This window comes from Pezoporus wallicus, unplaced genomic scaffold (genome assembly GCF_028554395.1).
Source record: "Pezoporus wallicus isolate ANWC-B61680 ecotype Strahan unplaced genomic scaffold, APGP_CSIRO_Pwel_v1 contig_2384, whole genome shotgun sequence".
Lineage (NCBI taxonomy): Eukaryota > Metazoa > Chordata > Aves > Psittaciformes > Psittacidae > Pezoporus > Pezoporus wallicus.
The window spans coordinates 3,638,523-3,655,753 of record NW_026640488.1 but is presented as its reverse complement, the minus strand read 5'-3'; the positions used below and the strand labels follow the sequence as shown (position 1 = coordinate 3,655,753).

Genomic DNA, 17,231 nt, shown 5'->3' with positions numbered 1-17,231 from the left:
GAAGTATCTTTTAACTTCATTTTAAAACACCTCTAATAATCGATGCACAAACACAGCATTCTTTTTACCTTTGTGGGCCTCTAGGCCATCGGACTGTTAGTATGGTACTGAAAATAGACAGGAAGTTGTAGCAATTCATAATGGAAAAGATTCTCTTCAGGAAGTATATGCGAAGGAACTGCCACTAGAGGATTGTTTCAGATGTGATAACTTTTTTTCACCCTTATAACACTGGGAAGTAGAATAATGCTCCAAAAAGTGCTAAATAGCTGTGGTCCTTGAATCATTTTAACTGTAACACATCATGTCAGCTGTACAAGGTGACTGAAATTAAGATTGATAGTCTTCTAAATGGCCATCGTCCATTATTCCATACATTGAGATAGACATCTTAAGACTGAAATTTGTTGAAGTCTGCAAGCTGTGGGAGGCTACTTGTGGTAGCCCATGAAGAACCAGTGAGGAAGCATTGAGATGTTGGGATACTCAAGTCCAGTCTTTCAGGGAAAGATCCTCTCCTGAAGGGGGAAACCCAGCAGCTACTGCTGGGGGACACTCAGATGAGGAAATCCCTTTTATTTTTCCTTCCTACATTTCTGGTTCTGCCTGAATTTGAATGATCATTGCAATTTCAGGGCTGTTTTTACATGAGTGAAATGGTTGATAAATTGTTAAAAGTTTGTAAATTTTTAAAAGTATTAAAATTTTCACTTTATTTTCTTTGACAAATAAACTGGTCTAGTTATTAAATGTACATATTTTTCATAGGGCTATTGCTCCCTAATCACTTGAATAGACCTAGTCAGAAACTTTGCAGAGAGAAAAAATTCTTAATGAGAAATCAAATAACTTAAAAAGTTTAATGCAAATGATATCTCCCCCCCCCCTCCCCCCCCCCAAGACAGATAATTTTGAAACATTCTGCTTTCAGGGTAAGATGTTTTAAATGACAATTCAGGTTTTTTTTTTCCATGCTCCAGGCTTCTGAGATGAAAAAAAACAATGTAACTTCTCCTTGTGGTCTAAGATGAGTTGTCAAAGTATCAGGTACCATTGTGAGATGGTGAAATTATTATTGTATTAGTTCTACCTGCTGATACATTGCTCCTTCTCCCTGTGTTAGTTCACATGGGCCCAGGTGCCATACCTCCCTCCTTTTTCCTTTTTGCTGTAAAGCTGTAAGCCCACAGATGTGAAGCTAACAGTGCAGATGTCACCGTGAAAATTCAAAATGTATTTACATGTATTAATTTATTCTTGTTGACTGCGAGGTCACCGAAGCATCAGATGAGTCTGTACAAAGCATGGGCTTCATTACCTTTGGAGTCATTTCATGCATTGGCCACATTTCTACCCAAATGAATGATGGACCATATGTTTTCTGACCAGATTTACCTTTTTTAGATCTTCGTTGTCTGTAATTATACCAAACCTGATGAATCATTTCTTTGAAAGGTCGTGTAGTCAAAGTGTAGAGAAGAGGATTCAAAGCACTATTTATTGGCAGTATAAAAATTACCACCCAAGAAGTTATGGTACCTGAGGGAGGGAAAAAGAAAGGAAGCTGTAATATGCATTCCAGTATTTCTACTGTTAATTCATGCAAATGGTTAATGCTTATGTACACAGCTGCCTGGTGAGAGGGGTGGCTTTGCACTTCTAGGCTGAGTTCATGTCACAACAGGTTCTCTTCTCACTGTTATGCTTGCACTGCACTCTTACCTCCCTGTTTCCAGGACTCTGCAAAACCTAACATTATTTACTCTCCCAGTGGTTCCATTTATCTTCACTTTTCTGTGCTATAACTTCCCATTTGCCCTGGCACACTTTTTGCTCTTGCCAAACCCGACTTTCTTGCCCCAAAACTTTTTGTCTCTGCTTTGTTTCCTGTCTCTTCCTGATCTCTGTTCCCCATCCTCTTTTCATGTCTAGTGATGTGCAGTCCTAACGATGTTCCTGATGTTCCATCCTGCAAAGCAGCATCCTCCAGTTGCTGTATCCCCTCAGACGCTGATTTTCTCCTCTTCATCAGGGCTTCTCCTGTCTTCCCCCCACAGAGGGCGCTGTACACATCCTCCTTATTTCCTTCTTGCCCTTTCAGTAAGAATTTCTGTGTTGCCACTCTCTTCCTTTCTGAAGGTTTCCTGTTCTCCTGCCTATATCAGAGTCTGTGTGCATTTCTACAGCATCCTTTTCTCATCCTCACTGTTTGAGAGCTACGTTACCTGAGGGGCAGGCAGAGAAGGGGCAGGATTAAACTGCTGAAAGATGTTAGTGGGTGCCCTCCATTGCATTGTTTGGTTTATAAAACAGTTACAGAACTCCCCAAGCTTAAGTAACTCCCTCCCTGCCTCCCAGCTTCACAACTTTGTTGCAATATCAACACATTCCTGTTGATGCCTATCACATGGTTACAGTTTTGGAAACAAAAAGATGCTTAATTCAAAAGCTGTCGCAGTGTATCCACAAGGAAAAAGAACGCTATCAAATGGGCTTTAAAACTTCTGTTAATTTAGGCAACCGTCTGTGATGTCTTTAATTTTATGAAATGAGTAATTACTGTCTAATCTGGTTTATCTAACACAGAACATTAATTTATTAAACCCAAGATCACCCTTTGCTGAACCTTGAAGATTTCTTCAAGGTGTCTTGATTCAGAATACATCTGCTTCTACTTCTCACAATGTTTTCTTTAAAGTTTCATAGGTGGGTTGATGACTTCATGAAGATTTAAAATAATTAAAAATATTTGACATAATCAATGTAACTTTCAGACATTTGAAATGTCAGTCAAAACTTTGAAAAGGTGACTGACTCCCAACACTCCTGGTCAGCACAGAAGACAAAATCATAGAACTGTAGAATTGTTAGGGTGGGCAAGGACCTTAAGATCATATAGTTCCAACCCCTCTGCCATGGGCAGGGATACCACACACTAGACCATCCTCTGAGACAAAATGTTTTCTCACCAATGTAGTAGTATGACACATATCTGTACATTGAGTCTGGATCTGCTCTTGCTGCTGGTAATGATGTTCATGTTCACATGTAAACAGGGTTTACAAGCCCTACATAATGGGGCTGGTTTTTTTTCTGGCATGTACTGGTATTGCGAAGAGAATAAAACAAATAAGGTGCAATTTTTAATCTTTTAGGTTATGTTATTTTTACCTGGGAATATATTCATAGAATGAAGAAGGTAAGAGAGATTTATACAACGCTGTTTTGAACTATAAGTACCAAATTGTAGAAGAAAGTTATTTCAGGATAACAATTCTATTGTTAATTCTAGATAGGAAACACTGAATTGTCCTGAGCCTTATTTAGGCAACAGAACAGGCAAAAGCCATAAAAAGAGGAAAGCCAATGTAATTCTGACTCAAAGGTGACTATATATAATATATGTAGATATAGCAATATAATTCAGTAGTAAAACTATATAGTTCATTATATTCTATGTACATATATAGAGATACATAGTTCATTATAGTAATATAGTTGAATATACTAAATTCTTTTTCTTCTGAATTAGAAACAACACTCTTCATATAGTTAAAACAGCCTCACAAAAGAGAGGATTTACCTGGTATTTCTACCCGAAGTAAAGAAAGGAGTTTCAAAACAAAAATGGGTATCCAACATAGTGCATCAGTAAATACAATGAAGAAAAAACGTTTAGCAAGGATCATCTCCTTTTTAACATGATTCTTAACTTCAGTAGCTGTAATAGCTGTTTGGTGAACACTGTAGAACATAGTCCCATAGGAAAACACAATGATGATGAAAGCCGCCAAGTTTACACCTGTTTAAGAAGTTAAAATTGTTTATAATTTAACAGCATAATGGCAATTCCACATCACCTATTTACAGGGTGAGTAGTAAAGAAGAATGTTTCATCTAAACTAGCCCCATCAAATTAAGTGAACAGAGTCTGTTTTCACCAGAGCACGGAATTTTTGCCTTTATTCAGGTATTTATATCATTTATTGACACCTGACAAATAGCTGCCATCTGATCAAAACTACATAGTTCTCCTCTGGTCTCTGCTTTCCTGACAAAGTCTATTCATTCAGGAACTTTAATAGTCATTAATTTCTTTCTACCTTTTCAATCCTTCGTGCATTTTAAGTGCTTAATGGAACATCTAAATACGAGGTGTGAACATCACAGCAAAGCCATCTTATTTGTCTGAAAATTAAGCTCAATTACAGCTCTAATCATATATAAAAAAGAAATGCAACTTACCTAAGAAAATGACAACAGAATAAATCTGACTTCCTGCACTTTCTGCTTGTTCTGAGTGAAGAGGAAAACAGACACCATTGGTGCCATAGTAGTTCCTGAAAAATTCCTTATTGCTTAGTGGGATAAAAGCAACAGCAAACCCAATTATCCAGATAAGAATCAAAATGGAAATTGTCCTGCATTTTCTGGGCTTCAAACACCTAAAGGGATAAACTATGCAGATGCATTTTTCCAAAGTCAGGTAAGTCAACAGTAAGACTGACACCTCTGTAGACAGAATAGCCAGCGATCCAAGCAATTGGCAATGAATACTGTCCATCCACAACTGAGCATGTTTGTTGTATTCTCCACGATATTTAAGATCAAAAGCTCCAATCACAAATAAATATATTCCCATCAGACAGTCAGCACCTGTGGGCACAGTGCTTAACATCATTATTTACACATCTGAATTTCCCATTCTCTGTGTATATGTATATTGGAAAACAGACATAAACACATATATATGAGTACATATTTATAAGTCAGCTAATATATAGATATAAAATAAATCACTATTATAGCTGGAATGCTATTGTGAAGTACAATTAAAGCAACTTTTTTTTTAATTAGGTCCTATTCCTTTTGATATTGACATTTGGCTTTAGATAATTTGCTTTGAGTAGGGCATCTCTGCTGGATTCAAAGTTTAGTTTTGGTTTGTCCACCTTATAGTAGTTCAAAACTGATGCACATAGTCTTCTAAGTCTAGTAAGGGAAGAGGAGCTGCCAACACAGAGCTGAAGGCTTCTCGCGTTTTGGCTAGTTTTGCCTACTATTCAGATTGTTCCCATGGAAACAACAAAGTTTCAAAATCACTGACACTGACATGATGTATTTAAAAACTTTGCAACCTTTTTATACACTGTTGATAATTACCTTTCAAAATGCAACTAAGTGCATTTGTGAAATAGAATCATAGAACCAACTAGGTTGAAAAAGACCTTTAAGATCATCAAGTCTAACTGTTTGTTAATACTTACAGACTCTCCTGTATTGCGACAGGGTATTCAAGATTATAGTGACTATGTTGCCAAACAGTTAATCCATAAACTTGCCTTGGTTTTAGGACTAAAATACTCCCACCCCATTCTTAATACTGGGGATTGATTTTCTATATTTGCATAAGTAAACTTCTACCATGCAAAAAATAGAGTATCTTGAGCACAAGATTTCATGTGCGAATTGCTATTTATTCAAAAATGCATAGTATAATTTAGGTTTATAGGCCTTAGAAAAATTTGCAATTGTCTAATTGCTGAAGAAAGTGGGAATTAGACACAATACCCACAGCATTAAAAATCAAACATGAAAACTTTGGAGTTTATCAGCTGCCAAATGCAGCATTTAACTAGACCTCCTGGGGCATAAGGTACAGCACTTTGTATTGTAATTTGCACCAGTATGAAAGTCCTGTTAATCCAGTGCTAGAGATATGTCACTATATTACAATAACAAGTGTCATACATGCTATGAGTGGACTAAAGCAATATTCTTTTATGCATGGAGTACTCACAGCAGAGAGACATTATTGAGATGGCATGGAGTTTATTCTCTGATCTGATATAAGGCCTCATGCAGATAACGAAAATATTTCCAAAGCAGGTGACAGCAGAAACAACCCAGACGAACACTCTCTGTATTATGCTGGCTAAAAGATTCTCAAGGGACGAAATCCCATCAGTATTGGGTTTACAGCTGCGCACATGAGGGGCATAACCACAGTACTGGAATTTCTTAAAATATCTGGTTGTGAGAAAGAAAAACAGACAAGAAATGGTTCTAGTTTGGTTACCAGAATATCAAAACTCTAGTAACTACTCAGAAAACATATTCTGAAAGAATAAAAATTGATTTAAAACTTTTCAAATTTGACAACTGCTGCTTTTCAGACACTTTCGTTTTCAGTTGTCCAGTACCCTGTAAATTGTAAAATTCAGACCAAAGAAAGCAAACTGGAATAATCTACTCACATGTGGGAAAGGTTTCTCAGGGGTCTAAACATTCTTCTCTGGATGTTTGTAATTTCAATGCCTTCCAAACCACTGTAAGCAATAAATTCTCAGTAAAAGGCCATAGAAACTCAGTAGTAAAAGAACAAACTGTATGAACATTTAATGGTGCTTCTGTAGTTACAGGGAACTGGAGAGGAATTTAAAATGCCTCTAATCTGTCGTCGCCTTGAAACTCAAAGAGGAGGTCTGTATAAAAGCTCAAATGGAATAAAATAAATTGCAGTTAATTCTAATAAACCTGCTGTTCTTCCTAAAGTCATTAAGAAAGTTGCTCTCAGCAGTGCAATCTCCAGTTATTATGTTGCCCTTCCGAAGTATTGTTCTACTGATGTCCTTTCATCATCTCTGGGAAGCTAACAACTTCTTCCAATAGTAATATTTTGCTTGCCTCTTCTGTCTTTTGTCCCAGGGGGTGCCCTACTAGACAAACAAACCCCTGCAGGGGTTTAGCCTTCATTGTGTCAAGAGCAGCAGGAAGCTGGGACATGGAACAGGGCATGTAAGGAAAAACGCTGGCTTTTTTTGTGATGCATAAATGTGATATCTTATTTTATTATTATTATTTTTTAATATATTGAAAATAGCACCATTATTTCCCCTGAAGTGCTAGATCAGTAACTCTGCAAATTCTTCTTTTAGAACTTCAGTTTCTGTATTCTTCCAGTCATAAAATCATATAATAGTTAGGTTTGTAAAGGACCTTAAGATCATCTAATTTCAACCCCTTGGCCATGGGCAGGAATGCCTCGCTCTAGACCATGTTGCCCAAGTCTCTGTCCAGCCTGGCCTTGTTCAACCAGTCCATCCCATCCATTAACTGAATGTGGAACTGGTCAGAGGTCTTTGGTTCTCCTTGTGGAGAGCCTTATTTGAATTCACTATTCAATGCTTTGAATGCAATATTCATGTGAGTTCTGAGCACATTTAGGCAAAAGTGGAGAAAAGTACCAGTCTTACTGGTTAGTTGCTGTGGGCTGGTAGGCAGTTTAGTTAGGAGATAAGAAAAAATTCCCAATATGGGAGTGTGTTAGTTTTATTTAAACTGCAATGAATCTTAGGGTGTGATTTCCCCAGATATTCGTACTATTTCAAACTAGCAAAGAGGCAACTGGTGCTCTACAAGCTGCTGAAATATATAGTTTCCTATAGATCTATCTCAAAATTTAAATACTTTCCTAACTTAAAACCATGGAAGGTTGTGGTCATTGTGTTGTACAAGTTCTTTGGTGTTAAATAATGGATAAAGTAAATGCTGTAGCCTGAGTGTTAGGGAGGTAGCTAATTATTCTTTTTTTGTGCTCAGCTGCTTATTCTCATGAAACTTGTACAGATGCAGTATTTTCAGGTCATTAGCTATTTATCAAATCTAGTTGAATTTGGCCACTGTATTCAAAATCACTATGAAGAAGCTGGACAGATCTACAAAGGCACATTCACTGCTGGCTACAGCTCAGGGGTCAGATCATAATCTCCTATTAAGCTCACATCCAAGGAAACATCTTTTTTTGGACCTCCACAAGTCTTTCTAAGGGCCTGTTGGGATAGGACACTGGGTAATGGTTTTAAACTAAAAGAGGGAAGATTCAGGCTGGATATAAGGATCTTTTTTTTTTTTTAATGAGAGTGGTGAAACACAGGCAGAAGTTGCTCAGAAGGGTGATAGAGGCCCCATCCCTGGAAACATTCAAGGTCAGGTTTCACAGGGCTATGAGCAAACTCATCTTAATTGAAGATGTTCCTGCTCACTGCAGGGGCTTTGGACTAGATGACCTTTAAGTGTCCCTTCCAACCCAAACTATTCCATGATTCTATGATCTGACAAGAACCAGTGCTTTGGCCTACCAAGCTGGTTTTTGCAGGCATGCAGTGGCCTGTGAATATGTACTAAAATCTACCACTGGCTAATTTCAGATTTGCAAGATTGTCACTGAACTATCACACAGTTTTAGGAAGAGCTCTGCTGGCAGAATTCCTGTTAGAGCTGCCGTGTTAGTGTACCCACAAAAACTTCCCCTAAACTCTTTTAAAAGATTTGTTAAAGTTTCCCTCTGACAGGGCAGCTGAATCATACTTGGTTTATATTGTTCTTTTCATGGTGTTAGCAGTAGAGTCTGTAAGAATGGAAGTGTGCCCGCAAACTTGTGCTTGTACCAAATTTCTTTATAATTCCTGTCTATCCTAATGGTACGTGCCATGGTGTTTGTAGTTCCAATATGACCCTTAAGCCCTGTGAACAAATTATGCAAGGTCAAAAAAGGATTGCGTTACTCTTGTTCTGTAATAGCAGAAAAGATAATGACCCTCTCTAGTATATTTATCATCTCTTTTTGTAGGAAAATTTTCAACTATGAAACTTGTATTTTCAGGAAGGAGAATTTGAATATTGCTAGAAATTATTTTGTAGGCTCAAATTGCTAGGTATCATCAACATAACTATAAACTATTTCAAGGGCAATACCTTCTAAAACATATTCTGGATCATATCCTTCTGACGGAAATGTACATAACCACAAAGAAAATGCAGCCAAAATATAAAAACTTGATACTTACAGGGATTTGAGTTTAATTAGAAAATCAAACTGGTCTATTTGTATTTTCTTGATGGGGTTGTAAGAAAGGTTCCTGTAAACACAACATAGACATAAGTAACTTTGTATGCCTTCCTTACAGCTTGTTCTAAAAATAAAGTCAAACTACGTAACCCGTTTGATTTTCCAGTCCTGAATGAAGGACTTGTACAATTGGCAGTTACAACTGCAAATAGTAGCATTCATTTAGTGCTATTCAACATGCTAAGCCAGTGGAAAGAGTAGTCGGATACTTCACAGGCATGCTATTGCCACATGCACACACACACACACACGCAAAACTGCCTCCCCCAACCTGATGCTTAAAGTTTTTGACTATAGCAATATGTAGTTATTAAACTTCCTGGACTTGCCTTTCAAGTAAAAGAACCTAACTGAACCACATATAGTTAGAAATAAATTACAATTGATTCTGCTACTTGCTAAAATCTGGATTTTTTTGTAATCATTCATGTGAGTTCAAGAGACAGAGGCAGTGGGGCGTTAAAAAAAGTAATTAGCATTAGATGCTGTCACTCTGCAAGAGTTTATATGTACATCCCCTTTTTCTTCTCCCTATGACTGTTCTTTATGTTTTCATTTTGATATTGTAACTAAAATGAGCAAATTCAGTAAATGCAGCTGTACACGATTGCCCTAGTGTATTGTGATAGATCCCAACAATGCTGAGAAAGCACAAAAAGAAGTTATTCCACACGCTACCTCTTCTCTTCTGGACAATTTTGTGACATCTTTCAGATTATGTGAGAAAGACTGGGACTTTCCAGCAGCATTTGCCTATATGTTGGAAAAACAGAGGCTGACTTTCCCATTTTATAAAAACCTTATGGTTTTTGGAACTCTTCCACCAGAAGAAAACAGTTGCAAAGAAGGCACCTGTATGATGCTCTTACATGTTTATAACCTATTTTTAGAGCCAAATCCTGATATCACATTAAACATTCCCATAAAATTACTAATTTCTCGTGACTAGCATGGGCAAACTTATATATACTAAAAAAATCTAGAAAAAGGTACAATTTGAATTTATCATCTGGGACATGAAAATACACATCCTTTAAAAAACTATTCAGAGAAAAAGTTACATAGGATTACTTTTGGGATTAGTATTTTTAAGGCAAGGTTTAAATGAGGCATACAAACAAGGTGCTCTTCTCTTTTCCAGAATTCATGACTGAAAGCATTATATCAAATGAGTAATATACAGTTCAATGTAATAAAAACAATCGAGAATCCTTACAGTTGTGAAAGCTCCTTTAAGTCCTTAAATATATATGGAGGAAGTGATTCAATCTTGTTGCTAGCCAAATCTCTGCAGAGACAGCCACAGGTAGGATACAGTAAGTTCTTATCAGGCTCAGTAATTTTACTCAACAGTTTTGCAATTTGAAGACACAAGCTCTATTCTATTTGCCAAATAGGATATTATTTATCATATAGGTTATCAGAAACTTGGACTATAAATGAATGCTGTTATAACAAAGTGTGAAGCTAGATCCACCAAATCTCTTTTTGTCTAGTTCAGATATGCCATTATATCCACAATTTGTTAGTATTTTATTTACATCAAAAAAAAAAGAAAATACCCTTGGATTGTAGGAACTTCAAAATAAATTAAACATATGGTTTCATGATGGGAATTATTTTACATAGGCTAACCAGCACATCTCTCTCTTAGTTCTCTACTTTGCTCCTTATTTTCACTAAACATACATCCAAATAACTGTGAACAGAGGAGGAAAGGCCTCAGTTTGCCTGAAAATGGCAAATTGGTCTAAAATAAGGAAAGCACACACATCCCGCTAGACTGTGGTAGTGTAAGATTATTCTGTTCAGAGAAAATAACACTCTTGTGAGTAAAACTCCTGATGTTATTGATAGAGAGTATGTATTTTATTGACTATTTCTTTGTGTTAAATATATAGAAAGAAAACCTGAGGACGGGTGCTATTTCCAGAGCATGTTATATGAAACAGAATTTATGGTAAGTGATATTCCAACATAAATGACAAAACTTTGTGACTTGGACAAGTGAAAGAAGAAATCTACTCACAATTCATCCAACATCTGGAGAAAAGAAAAGCTGTTTTCACTTAAAGAGCTGATTTTATTTTCTCTCAACACCCTGAAAGAATAAAACAAACTCATGTTGCTACTTCTGTACATCAGTTTGGTTTTGGAGAAAACTTTTGTGGACTTGAAAAATTCTCTCTTCTCTGCATCTTCAAAAATTTGCCTAATTCAGTTAACAAGCTAATCTGATCACAAAGCCTACCATTTTACCGTTTGATAAATAACATTTGGTGCTTATACACACAGGTGTTTGTGCAGATATATGCACACACACATATATATACCCATATGAAGCTGGTATAAATTGACTGATAGCAGGAGGAACATTAAGAGGGATGGAAGATTATGTAACCTAACCACATCACAGACACAGGCTCATGGCTGTGCAACTTCTCCTTCACCCTTATTTCATCTGCCACTGAGCTTGCTCCTTAAATGAACAATCTCTATTGCAAAAGCAAAGGGAAAGCCAAGACTATGGGCACAGCATGAGTTAAAAATTGAAAGCGACAGCTACTGTGGAGCCTACTGATTTCTCAAAAATTGGAAGGGGTTTTCAGAAGAAGCTTTGGGGAGTATTCTGAAAGTGATGAGCTAGCCAACACACCAGCCAATCAAACTCTTAAAAATGAAGAAACAAGCTATGTATTTTGTATGTTTGCTGATTTTTATTATGAGATTTTTGCCTCCTTTTCCAAACAAAATTTTGAATGAAAATTTCTAAATCTTACTATCAGTCAAAATTGCTTCAGTGAACTTTAGTTGCATATATAAGTGCTGACCTTTGCTATAAATGTAAAGAATGGTTGTTCTATATGGCACTAATTTAAAACCAAGCATTTTCATTTAATGTCCTTGAGGTCTAAATAGCCATGATACTCAGGAAACTTTTATAGTATCTGTAATGAATCACTTGACTGCTCAGCACAAGCATATTTCACTCTGGCTAGCTACCTTATCCTATTACTTACAGTACAGTTAGTGTGTTGCAGGAGATGAAAGTGACATTTCTTACATGATGGATATGGTTGCCTTCAAGGTCTCTGGGATATAAAAACAAAACATCAATCACTGAAAAAAAAATCATGCAGTTATTCTAAGGTAATTGAAGAAAAACACTACCAGAACTACATGACTGCACAGAAGAGGGTGGGAATATTTCTGCACACTTAATTGATGACTTCAGGTCATCAACCCTGCAGTGACCCAGCAGGCACACTGTATGATCCAGTGCCCCATTAGAGAATGTGGCATGGAAGTGCCATACAAAGACAACAAAGTAATATTTTGCTAGTGAAATAAGGTAGACTTACAGCCAGTTTAGCCTTGGCATATATCGGCACAGAGGTTTATCAGGCAAATGAGCAACAGAATTATTCATCATCTCTCTGAAAAAAAAAAAAAAAAAAGAGAAATAGTATAGCTGGCTATATTTGCCAAAAATTATATTATAGAAAATATTCAGGTCTCTTATGTATGTACTTTTGCATTCTGTGGCGTGGTATTTTATCCTTGGCTTATTAATTACCAGGTAAAGATGTTCTCTTCAGAGCCATTTAAATAAAACATAACAAGTCAATACTAATATTTTGACTGTTCAGTCATAACATGTAACTCCTATGAGTGACAGAGGAAGGAGAACATGGAAGGAGGTTTCCCTCTTGGCCACAGGGGAGGATGGTTTCTTGTCTTTGGGCCTGGACCAGGCAGCAGTGGGTTGTGGACAGGGCTGTGGACCCCTGCCTCCTGCACTGGAAGACAACCAGCACCCATGGCTGCAGCTGCTACCTCCTTGCCCTCTCAGTGATTCCCACCCTTCTCCGTACACTTTTCCAGACACTGCATGATCACTGCTGCCAAAATCCTCCTACTCCAGCACATTTTGTCTTGTGGCAAGAAGAAGCTGCATGTGTACTGGCAGCATTCTGAGGTGAGCAAGCACAGTCATTATAAAAAGGTTTTGCATAGAACTGTCCATCCTGTTCTATTCTTTTAAAATAAAACTTTTGGGTCTTATTCCATACTTACAGGAGAATAAGTGATTTGAGTCCATAAAATGTTAATGGAGAGATCCGATTTATCCTATTATTTTCAATTATCCTATAAATTACAGCAAAGCATGTATCAGATTGATAACTGACTGCAGTCTTAAACTGAATAGATGATAAAAACTAACATACTTTGAAGTGGATTTCTTAAAATGTCCAGTCAAAGTACTTAAAAAAATAACACACGACTCTTTAGTAGGTCAGGTTATTCATCGAATTAATTTATTTTCAGAATAATTTAATAATAATAAAAAATTAAAATAATTGCTTTCAATTTTGAAAAAACTTTTTCTGTGAGTTATTTAAATTCTTAGATCAAGGTATTTTGAACGTATTATCTGTGAAAACAAAGCAGCACCACGTAACAGTGTTCTATGCTAATGCATCAGTTCAAAAAGCATCTTATTATTTGTTTATTTTGAATAACTTTACTGAATTGAACTAGTTTTTCATTTTCATCTGTCTGAAAAAACAGTAATAAAGCATATTTTAAGCAGTATTTACAGTAAAAGAACTGTCTCCCAAAATATCTCTTTTTAGTGTTTTACAATAGTGGAGTTATGTATTGATTTGTAACAAGCAATTACTAATAAACATTATTTAGTATTCTAAAAGTCATCAGTCATTGGAGCCATTAATGCCCAAGAACTGGTTCCTGTTCTCACCAGTCAACTGAATTTTTACCCTGTACAATGTAACAGGAGTTCCTTAGTTATTATCTAGTATAAAATATTGCTATGCACATCAGTGAAAGCAATCCGAATATTTGTCTTGCTTCAATTATTCCTTGGGAAAATAAACATAAAAATCAGAAAACAACATACAGCCATTCAAGTCTGTGGAGATCTGCAAAGACACCAGGCTTCAAAATAGTTATTTTGTTGTTACTCAGGTATCTAAAACAAGACCAAAGATAAATGGAGAGATTAATTAGTATCAGGTGCATAAGAACTGGTTTTAAGATTTTTTTTTCCCATTGATAATTTATGAGAATACAATTAAAATGATTTATAAATATTGATTATAATAATTCTCATGCCCTTTTTTGAGAGCAAGGTGAAACTCTCTCTGGTGAGGACTTTCAGAGCAGTTATGTAGAATGTTTTGTTTTATCTATAGGAAAACACAGAAAGCTAAACATTTTCACTATGTCATATTTTTGGCCCTTCCCAGTTTTCTTCTGCAGAGCGATTCTGTCATGGTTTAAACCTGGACAGATTCGTTCCATGAATGTTCCCAGGATCATATTCAGACTTTGCCAAGGACGTTAATCATAAATGTAGATACCAGAATCATAGAAAAAGAAAGGCTGAGAAAAGAAGGGGGAGGGAAGGTATAAATAGTCTGGGTAGGTAATAATAGCAGCCGAAATAACAGATAATAAACTACATTTGTGTGATGGAAATATAAGAGGTGAACACATTAAATTTTTCCTTTTAAAATCATTGAAGGAACAAAAACCTGGACCAAACAATGCAATTTATTTGTTGTCTCTTTCACTAAGCATTTTCCTTAAAAGCTAGAAAAGCTTTTCAAAAAGCTGCTGCAAAATTAAAAGCATTCTTTTGGTTACTGATACTGGTTACTTTGGGTTGCTTCTGTAAACCAAAATGTAATGTTAAAGAGTTTTTAAACATCACATGCTCTCGCTTTTGTTTTAGTCCATGTTTAGTCCTAATCTATCTCTGCTTTCTCAATCCAATCATCGAGTTAAAGGTTTGGACCACTTTGCAACTTCCTAACATTGTCTCAGATAAGAGAGAGACCTCCATAACAACCCTTGGAGCTTTTCCAGCTGCTTTTTACTTCAGTATTCAAAAAGCAATACTTACAATTTTGTTAAGTTGAATAAACCTTTAAAAGCACGTTCAGATACAGCTCTGATTTTATTATTTTGAAGATACCTAAGAAGATATAAAACCAACAACAGTTAATTCTCCAAGCATGCAAAGTCAGAGCAAGCATAAATAGCCTATAGAAATCTATCAACTAAACTGAATGTATGTTATACTTGAAAAGAAGCTGTCAAAGTTGTTATACCTTAAACTTGATAATAAACAATTCACAGCTACAGCTGCAAAGAGTGCAAAGATGTTTTAAAAGGAATACCCTCCCTGCCCCCGCAGCAGAATTACAAACCTCATTCAAAGGAACACTTGGTTTGCCTCAGATGATCAATAAAGTGTGTGGTTGTGACCTCCTGGTTTAGGCCATAACCTTGAAGTTCTCACCTGTGTCTCCTGATCTTTATGTTTAGCCAGAACACTACTACAAGCAATGTTTTGCGTGGCAAATGTCAAACAATAATGTATTTTTAATTTTTTATTTATATGATAAGAGAATTTTCAAAATGCTACATTTTAATGATAGCATAATAAAAATGCAAAACAAATCTCACTAATCTGTAAACTAAAGAATACTCAGTTTTCCCTTCTAAAACTTTTGATGAAATAATGAGTAAAAAAAATTATCAACTGCAAACATTAAATCCTTTTCAAATAAAGTTTAAGTATTATAGACAATCTCTGGTTAATGTTTAAATATAAACCGTTTTAGTTGAGTTACAATTAATAAAGCATTCAGAAGCATTCCTGTTCGAAAGCAATAACAAATCTGACACTGGTTTTTACAAAATGGGTTTGTGGCAAACACTGCTCAAGAGCTTTCTGAAAATTTACAGCTATCGATCAGAAAGGTGTGAAGTGTTAGAAGCAAATGTTTTGTACAGATAGATATGCATGTATTTCTTTTAACTAAAACGGACCTGTCGAGACTGTAAGGTCATAATAGCACTTAACTTTGTGAACACGAGATGGTGCTGCAGTACAGCACACTTTCCATAACAGTTACACTCCACTAAATTTCCCAGGACTATTTAAGTGTCTTGAATTGGTGATATATGAGCCCTGCTCCTACTAAATTTTGCATTTAATTCTGATTTTCAGTAGCTCTATACAAAAAAAAAAAAAAACAACTTGTTAAAGGCTATGATTTTTGAATAATATATATGTTAGACTTCATAAAACATAGCACAGTATTGTGTTGCCATAACAATTTGGCTAGTTGTGGTGTTATCAAATTGTTACCAGACATAATTCGGAGTAAAACAAAGCGGCATGTGAATGCACATCCCATGCCAATGGGAAGTTAAAGTTTCCAGATTTTTGTTTTGCAGAATATATGGATTAAGTTACTTTAATTACTTTTGGCATATTACTATTCATTATAAAAGTAACTTCCTTCAGACATGATCAAAGCTTAGCATTTTTCTGGTACAAAGCAGAATATGCAGAAATTATGGTTTTGCAAATGAGAGATGTCAAATCAAACTATTATAGCCAAATAGCCAAACTAGTACATAGCCAAATGAGTTACCCAATCAGATGAGGGGTAAGACAAAACAGAATTTGGAGTGGAAACTGACGGTTGTCACTTAGATGTTAAGCTCTGTGTATGTGTATGGAAAAGGATGAATATTTAAGACACTAAATAGATGTATTAAAGAGAAGCACTCCTTACAGATATTTAAGGTCTTGGTATTTCTTGAAAGTGTCAGCAGAAAGTTTCCTTAGCAGATTCCTCTGAAGAGACCTGTAGGAATGAATGCACAGAGTAAAACTACTCTCCCAGCTTCCTACAGTGCTGCCACATCTATTACTCAGTAAGAGCAGCTTTTATACTGCTAACTAGTAAAAGCATCTGAATATGCTACCTCTGCTGAATATTTGTATTTATTTAAGCAGTAAGACAAACGCTGTATCATGAAAAATACTCTTCCATATCCCCAGAGCAACTGACAAACGTATAATTAAATCTAAGAGTTAGAAAGATTTGAGTACATATTAAACCACAGATTTATTTCAAATCTCAAATACATAGCTTATTTCCCACTGCATGTGCATGTGCCCTATGCCCCCATCTCCACTTGGCACCGACTCAAGTGTCCTGTTGAGGCCATGTTTTGATTAGAAGAGAGTCTAGCCTGAATTCAGCTGAACCAATTTACTGATTTTTCTATAGCTAGAACTTAGCCATTATGTTTGAAGTCTTTGTTGACCCTGAACCAACAGCCAGTTTAAATATATATTTGACATTCCACATCAGCCTTCATTATGAAGTACTGTGGTATTTGAACATGGACACAACAAGGAGAATGTCAGCCACAAATGAACACAAACTGGTACCAAACAGAAAGATTCATACCCCTACTGTACAGGGAAGAT

At 36.0% G+C, this 17,231-nt stretch overlaps 1 protein-coding gene across 4 annotated transcripts in view; it reads right to left on the bottom strand.

Annotated features, from left to right (window-relative positions):
* Window positions 1-1,236: 1,236 nt before the first annotated feature.
* RXFP1 (relaxin family peptide receptor 1) overlaps window positions 1,237-17,231 on the bottom strand; it is a 45,449-nt gene continuing 29,454 nt past the window's right edge. For 2 of the 4 annotated variants that reach the window (XM_057419103.1, XM_057419106.1), the window contains exons 5-18: window positions 16,528-16,599; window positions 14,841-14,912; window positions 13,833-13,904; window positions 12,989-13,060; window positions 12,274-12,348; window positions 11,932-12,003; window positions 10,941-11,012; window positions 10,128-10,199; window positions 8,850-8,921; window positions 6,258-6,329; window positions 5,801-6,030; window positions 4,246-4,656; window positions 3,584-3,802; window positions 1,237-1,539 (exon numbers count right to left, since the gene is read on the bottom strand). In XM_057419103.1, coding sequence (XP_057275086.1) covers window positions 1,247-1,539; window positions 3,584-3,802; window positions 4,246-4,656; window positions 5,801-6,030; window positions 6,258-6,329; window positions 8,850-8,921; window positions 10,128-10,199; window positions 10,941-11,012; window positions 11,932-12,003; window positions 12,274-12,348; window positions 12,989-13,060; window positions 13,833-13,904; window positions 14,841-14,912; window positions 16,528-16,599 — 1,876 coding nt within the window. In that variant the 3' untranslated portion in view covers window positions 1,237-1,246. Of the gene's footprint in view, window positions 1,540-3,583; window positions 3,803-4,245; window positions 4,657-5,800; window positions 6,031-6,257; window positions 6,330-8,849; window positions 8,922-10,127; window positions 10,200-10,940; window positions 11,013-11,931; window positions 12,004-12,273; window positions 12,349-12,988; window positions 13,061-13,832; window positions 13,905-14,840; window positions 14,913-16,527; window positions 16,600-17,231 lie in introns of those variants that run through there. The other 2 variants (XM_057419105.1, XM_057419107.1) reach the window with 2 other exon arrangements.